This window comes from Macaca nemestrina, chromosome 18 (assembly GCF_043159975.1).
Source record: "Macaca nemestrina isolate mMacNem1 chromosome 18, mMacNem.hap1, whole genome shotgun sequence".
Classification (NCBI taxonomy): Eukaryota; Metazoa; Chordata; class Mammalia; order Primates; family Cercopithecidae; genus Macaca; species Macaca nemestrina.
In genome coordinates this window covers 29,351,653-29,359,133 of record NC_092142.1, presented here as the reverse complement: position 1 = coordinate 29,359,133, position 7,481 = coordinate 29,351,653, and the positions used below count along the sequence as shown (strand labels likewise).

The following is a 7,481-nucleotide window of genomic DNA, read 5'->3' as shown; positions in this document are numbered from 1 at the left end:
TTCAGAGAGCAAAATTAGACTCGTCTGTTGCTTGGAATGGCTTCCTCTTGCTCTGTGTCTAAACTATGATTATGGAGTAGTTAAAATGAGTATGCATGTTGGCAAAGCCTGAATAAAATATGCAAATGTGAAAATATTTTTTGTAGAGATGAAATTATGGAGGAAGGGGTGTGTCTATTTCAAAATTGTCCTAATGAGAAGTATTGTGGCGTAGTAGTAAAGAGGAAGCTCCCTGGAGCCAAAAATGTTTTTACCATATGTATGGCTTTTTAAAATTATTTAACCTTTCTATGCCTCAGTTTCTTCATCTGTAAAATGGGGTAATCGTTAGTGTCCTGGAGAGTTGTAGTGAGGTCTAACCAATATGTGGAAACTCTTAGAATGGCACCTGTCACATAGTAAGTACACGGTAAATCCTGGCTATTTCAATTCCATTTTATTTATAGCTTAATAAAATCTTGTAAAGATAGTTGGCCAATCAGCACTGATACTCCTGTCTACCTGTGTTACATCTCTGAAAAAGCTTAGCCTATCTGTGTCGACACCTTACTGAAGTATAAGTTATATATAAAACACACCCATTTTAAGTGTACAGGTTGCTGGGTTTTGGTGAATGTATACACGGGCATAACCATCACCACATTCAGGATGTGAATGAACTTTGCCATCACCCTCTCATGCTCTGTGCAGTCAGCTGCTCTCTCCCTGACCCAGCCACAGAGAACCACTGGTCTACTTTCTGCCCCTATTAATAAGTTTCGCTTTTTGTAGAAATAGAATTTCACAGAAATTGAATCATATATTATGCATTCTCTTGTGTCTGGCTTCTCTGGTTTAACATAATTTTGAGATTCATCCATTGCTTGCAGGTAACAGCAGCTCCTCTTTGTTGCTAGTATTCTGTTACATGGGTAAACCACACTTTGTTTATTCTTCCACCCATTGATGGACATTTGGATGTTTCTAGCTTATGCCTATTATGAATAAAGCTGATATGCACATTTGTGAAAAAGTCTTTGTGTGGACATACGTTTTTATTTTCCTTGGGTAAATCCTAAGAGTAGAATTATTGAGTCATGTGGTAAGTGTACATTTAATTTACTGTTAACCGAAACTGGTTTACAAAGTGCCCAGGCCATTTTACATTTCCCCAGCAAACGTGTGAGACTCCATATCCTCAGCAACAATTAGCATCATCGGTCTGCTTGATTTTAGTGGGTGCATAAGGGCACTCACTGTGGTTTTAATTTGCATTTCCCGGGTGACTGATGGTAGCTCACTTCTAGGGAAGGAAGGAGAGGGATGATTCAAAAGAAGTTCCACCGTTTTTAAGCTTAGGTGTCCAAGAGAATGAAACTGGTGCCACCGACACAAGTGAAATTAGGAGTCAGTGATTTTTTGGCATAGGGGTGTTACATCTGAAGTGATGGCAGGATGTTAAGGGGGAAATACCTGGGTGGCAGCATGCTTTGCAGGCTTGGAGCTCAGTGGGAGGTCAGGTCCTGAGATAAGAGCCAGGTATCCGCTGTGAGGTGACGCACAAACAGGGAGAGAGAGAGAGATGAGTCCCAAGGATCAAGCCAGGGCTCAGAGTGGCCAGAAGCATCTGTTCCCCAGCCCCCATTTCCAAGTAATGGAAAATCCAGACTGATAGACCTAGTAGGCCTAAAAATAGATAAAATTAACCCACTTATATATGAGCCACTGGAGTATTTTCTAGTCCTATTGCAAACTCTACTCTTGGCTAATTTGATTGTTAAAATTGTAAATTACAAAGTTATCTATACCCTTTTTAAAAAAGAGTTTCAATATGGTTAGTGACAAATCAGTTAATTATCTTTGTGACCCGAGGGGCCTCCTTCTTTTAATCACCGTAACCAGTAAAGCAATAATGGCTTTCTGAAGTTGATTCTTTTTGATGGTTTGTGTTTGGATGTTCAAGGTTAATGAGGAAATGATCCTTACCACACTTTTGTAATTTTAATACAGACAGGGTCTTGCTTTGTTGCCCAGGCTGGTCTCCTGGGCTCAAGGGATCCTCTGGCCTCAGCCTCCCAAAGTGCTGGGATTATAGGCGTGAGCCACTGTGCCCAGCCTCTTGCTACACTTTCATTCAGGATAAAGATGGTAATATCCAAGACTACTAAAAGTCTTATAACCACAATCCAAATTTTAAAATAAATCTTACTATTAAGAAGGATTGATTGGCCATGTGCAGTGTCTCACGCCTGTAATCCCAGCACTTTGGGAGGCCAAGGTGGGCAGATCACGAGGTCAGGAGTTTGAGACCAACCTGACCAACATGGTGAAATCCTGTCTCTACTAAAAAACCAAAAAAAAAATTAGCCAGGCATGGTGGCAGGCACCTATAATCCCAGCTACTGGGGAGGCTGAGGCAGGAGAATCGCTTGAACCCAGAAGGTGGAGGTTGCAGCGAGCCAAGATAGATAGCACCACTTCACTCCAGCCTGGGTGACAGAGCAAGACTCCCTCTTGGGAAAAAAAAAAAAAAAAAAGCATTGATTATAGGAGGCCGGGCATGGTAGCTCACGCTTGTAATCCCAGCATTTTGGGTGGCCTAGGCGGGCCAATCTCTTGAGCCCAGGAGTTGGAGAACAGCTTGGGCAACATTATAAAAACCGGCTTCTACCAAAAAAAAAAAAAAAAAAAAAAAAAAAAGGAAAAAGTAAAATAATAATAAAGAAGCATTGATTATAGGATTCGGAAAGCAGTCTCCTTAGTCTCCTTTGCAGTTTGTAGTAAAATTCTTCTGTGGTTTTCTCTCCCTGTGGAGAGAATGATGGTTCCAGGATCTGAAATCTTTCCTTCCGCAGGAACTGGGCACAACAGTGAGGACCAGCTTATCCAAGAGGACGGACTTAGTGAGGGTAACACCCAGGGACATGCCTGAGAGCCTCAGGAAACACCTTCAGATGACATTGCCCAGAGTCTTACATTAGAGAACTCTCCAGACAGCCCTTGAGGCCTGGGGCTGGGTGCTGCTCCCAGACTGTGAGCTACTGGCCACCGGAAGCCTGAGTCCGGCAGAGGCCCCACAGCGGCGCCGAGTGCGGCAAGAGCCTCCCGCGCAGTTACTCCCTGAGCGGTCATCTCCGAAGCGGTGCTCGCGAGAAGCCTTCCCCCTGCTCTGACTGTGGAAAGCGTTTCAGCCAGAGCTCCGACCTGCTGCAGCGCCGTCAGATTCACCTGGGCCGTCAGCCCTGCAAGTGCGGGGCCTGCGGGAGGGGTTTTACTCAGAGTGCATCCCTCCTCCAGCACCGGTGGGTCCGCAGCGACTGGCGAGAGGCCTTGTCGCTGTCCCCAGTGCGGCAAGACCTGCTGTGTCCGCTCCAACTTCATCAAGCACCAGCGAGTCTACTCAGGAGAAGCCATTCGTCTGTGGGGAGTGCAGCAAGGGCTTAGCGGCCAGCTCTGCTGCTGGCTCGGCCAAAGCCCTGCGTCTGTCCCCAGGGCCAGCAAGTTTTGGGGGACCGGTGGAAGCTGATCCGCCACCAGTGAATTCACACAGGAGAGCGTCTCTTCTGCTGCTGCAGTTGCGGTGACAGCGTCAGTGAGAAGACCTCCCTCTCCCAGCGTGTCCTCCCGCACCCAGGGGAGAAGCCCTGCAGGCGTGGAATCGTGGAGAGCGTCAGCCTCGCACCCAGCTCAGTCGCCCCGGGCAGCACCTCCGGGCTCCGGCCTTGTGGGAGCCCCGGGTCCTTCCTTCAACATCTGCCCCCATCCACACTCCTGCCTCGACTTCCTTTCCTTTATCCTGTCCCCCCCACTCAGTCTCCAGCCTCTGGTTCCACCCAGCCTTCCCCAGATTCCTCCTCGCGCCCCATCTGGTCTCCTTCACTCATCGCCCACGTTCCCCAGCATGGAGCAGCCCGCACTCAGCCCTCCTCCACTCACCCCTTCCAGATCCCCTGCAAAGCCCAGATGCGAATCCGCCGTCGGTGGGGAACTGGGGGCAGCCGTGTCCGCCAGTTTTTTCCTGCTCCGGGTGCGGGAAGCTTCTCCCGCACCGGCACACCCACGTCGGGGAGCAGCCTTGCCTCTGTTGCACCCAGAGTTCCTCCTCGGTCCAGCGCAGGGAGACCCACTCCGCCGAAAAGCCACACCTGTGTGCGGAGGGCGGCCGCGGCTGCCCAGCACTTGCACCTGGCCAAGCCCCAGCGCGTGCACCCCGGTAGCGGCCGTTCCCTGCCCGCAGTGCCTGCAGTGCCTCCGGGAGGCCTGGAAGTTGCCCAGGTTCCGCCAACCGCCCAGCCGGCAGCTCAGCAGGAGGGGGCGAAGGGGCCCAGAAGCTGTGCGAGTGCGGGACGGGACTCGCGGGAGACGGTTCAGGCCCCAGGCTACCCTGAGCCAGCCCGGGAGGCCTCGCAGCACAGAGCGGCCTGACCGCTCTGCCAGGCCGGAGCCAGGCTTCGGCGACAGTGCCAAGCTCTTCTGCCGCCCTCAAACCCACACTGGAGAGGAGCCCTACCAGTGTTTCCGGTGTGGAAGGCCTCCAGCCGGAGGTCCAACCTGGCCCAACACTGTAGAACTAGCGTGCTGCAGCCCCGGGTGGACTGTGGATCTGAGATGCAGTCCCCTCCCTCCACACAGACCCGCTCAGGACGGCTTTTCTGTACCGCAGATCTTTCTCAGAAGTGCTGGGGGCTATTTTGTATGTTTGTTTTTTTTTATTCCCCTGAATTCTCGCTCCTTTCCCTTGTGCATTAAGAGATTTAGGCAGGTGAGGCTGCGGGTGGTGACTCACGCCTGTAATCCCAGCACTTTAGGAGACCGAGGTGGGAGGATCACGTGAGCCCAAAGAATTTGAGACCAACCTGGGCAGCATAGCGAGACTGTGTCTCTGTGAAATAAAAATAAAACGAGCTGGTGTGGTGCCACTGGCCTGTAGCCCCTGCTACTCAGGAGGGTGAGGCTGAAGGATTGCTTGAGTCAGAGAATTCAAGGCTGCAGTGAGCTATGATCAAGCCACTGCACCCCAGCATGGACGACAGAGTGAGACCCTGTCTCTCTAAAATAACTAAAATAACAAAAGGATTTAGGTAGGTAGTAGGCAAAGGTATACTAGTGAAGTAATAATAATATACAAGGTATATTCTTGGTGTGGACAAGAATAATATTGTGTTATCTTAATAGTGATTAATATTTATTTTTATTTTTTTATTATACTTTTAAGTTCTAGGGTACATGTGCACAACGTGCAGGTTTGTTACATATGTATACATGTGCAATGTTGGTGTGCTGCACCCATTAACTTGTCATTTACATTAGGTATATCTCCTAATGCTATCCTTCCCCCATCCCCCACCCCACAACAGGCCCCGGTGTGTGATGTTCTCCTTCCTGTGTCCAAGTGTTCTCATTGTTCAATTCCCACCTATGAGTGAGAACATGCAGTGTTTGGTTTTCTGTTCTTGTGATAGTTTGCTGAGAATGATGGTTTCCAGCTTCATCCATGTCCCCACAAAGGACATGAACTCATCTTTTTTTATGGCTGCATAGTATTCCATGGTGTATATGTGCCATGTTTTCTTAATCCAGTCTATCATTGATGGACATTTGGGTTGGTTCCAAGTCTTTGCTATTGTGAATAGCACTGCAATAAACATACGTGTGCATGTGTCTTTATAGCAGCATGATTTATAATCCTTTGGGTATATACCCAGTAATGGGATGGCTGGGTGAAATGGTAATTCTAGTTCTAGATCCTTGAGGAATCGCCACACTGTCTTCCACAATGGTTGAACTAGTTCATGGTCCCACCAACAGTGTAACAAGTGTTCCTATTTCTCCACATCCTCTCCAGCACCTGTTGTTTCCTGACTTTTTAACGATTGCCATTCTAACTGGTGTGAGATGGTATCTCATTGTGGTTTTGATTTGCATTTCTCTCATGGCGAGTAGTGATGAGCTTTTTTTCATGTGTCTGTTGGCTGCATAAATGTCTTCTTTTGAGAAGTGTCTGTTCATATCCTTCACCCACTTTTTGATGGGGTTGTTTTTTTCTTGTAAATTTGTTTGAGTTCTTTGTAGGTTCTGGATATTAGCCCTTTGTCAGATGAGTAGATTGCAAAAATTTTCTCCCATTCTGTAGGTTGCCTGTTCACTCTGATCGTAGTTTCTTTTGCTGTGCAGAAACTCTTTAGTTTAATGAGATCCCATTTGTCAATTTTGGCTTTTGTTGCCATTTCTTTTGGTGTTTTAGACATGAAGTCCTTGCCCATGCCTATGTCCTGAATGGTATTGCCTAGGTTTTCTTCTAGGGTTTTTATGGTTTTAGGTCTAATATTTAAGTCTCTAATCCATCTTGAATTAATTTTTATATAAGGTGTAAGGAAGGGATCCAGTTTCAGCTTTCTACATATGGCTAGCCAGTTTTCCCAGCACCATTTATTAAATAGGGAATCCTTTCCCCATTTCTTGTTTTTGTCAGGTTTGTCAAAGATCAGATGGTTGTAGATACGTGGTATTATTTCTGAAGGCTCTGTTCTGTTCCATTGGTCTATATCTCTGTTTTGGTACCAGTACCATGCTGTTTTGGTTACTGTCGCCTTGTAGTATAGTTTGAAGTCAGGTAGCATGATGCCTTCAGTTTTGTTCTTTTGGCTTAGAATTGTCTTGGCAATGTGGGCTCTTTTTTCGGGTGGCTCATGCCTGTAGTACTAGCACTTTGGGAGGCCGAGGCAGGCAGATCACTTGAGGTCAGAAGTTCAAGACCAGCCTGGCCAACATGGTGAAACCCCATCTCTACTAAAAATACAAAAAAGTAGCCAAGCATGGTGGTGTGCACCTGTAATCCCAGCAACTCAGGAGGCTGGCTGAGGCAGAATAATCACTTGAACATAGGTAGCAGGGGTTGCAGTGAGCCAAGACTGCACCACTGCACTCCAGCTTGGCGGACAGAGTGAGACTCTGTCTCAAAAAACAAACAAACAAACAATCACTGTGGCCTGGAGAATAGAATGCTCTGATTGGGTAGGCCTGGATCATGTGGCCCTTCTTGGAGCTAGAGGAGGGAGTTCATCCAACTTGAACTGTGAACTGAGAATAAGGTGGGCAGGAGGGTGTGTCTCAGTATCAGAAACAAAGGCATAGATATATTGGTCATATGACACAAAACAGTAGACATCCACTATTACATAGCTGCTGGCCCCTCCCAAGTGCACAGGGAGCTCAGAGCCCTGTTTATTTAGCGTCTATGCCCCTGTTGCCACTGGACCCCACCCCAGTGCTGTCTGAGCTCCAACTCTCTCTACCTGTTCATTCTAGCTAACCCATGTCCTGTATCACCATACAGTTGTTTTTCCAGGACAATTTCAATTTCAAATACGCTGTCCCTAGGGCCCCCATAAACATTTATACTTAGTAGATCACATGTTGTAATCAGTCTTTGCTTTAGAAAGTGTGGTCACAGTATGCAGCATTCCAGGAAGAGGGCACAAGAGAAACTGACCCTGAGTCAT

General features: G+C 47.5%; 1 protein-coding gene across 1 annotated transcript; it reads right to left on the bottom strand.

Annotated features, from left to right (window-relative positions):
• Positions 1-419: 419 nt before the first annotated feature.
• On the bottom strand, positions 420-7,481 carry LOC139359754 (uncharacterized). Its single transcript, XM_071083689.1, has 3 exons — positions 7,472-7,481; positions 3,916-4,460; positions 420-3,623 (listed from the first exon to the last, which is right to left on the bottom strand). The coding sequence occupies exons 1-3, from the start codon at positions 7,479-7,481 to the stop codon at positions 3,522-3,524; spliced, it is 657 nt and encodes a 218-aa protein (XP_070939790.1). The 3' UTR covers positions 420-3,521.

Coding starts and splice junctions, on each gene's coding strand:
- LOC139359754 (XM_071083689.1), bottom strand. Junction 3,624..3,915: donor TTGCAGGGGATCTGGAAGGG/GTGAGTGGAGGA, acceptor CCACGCCTGCAG/GGCTTCTCCCCTGGGTGCGG.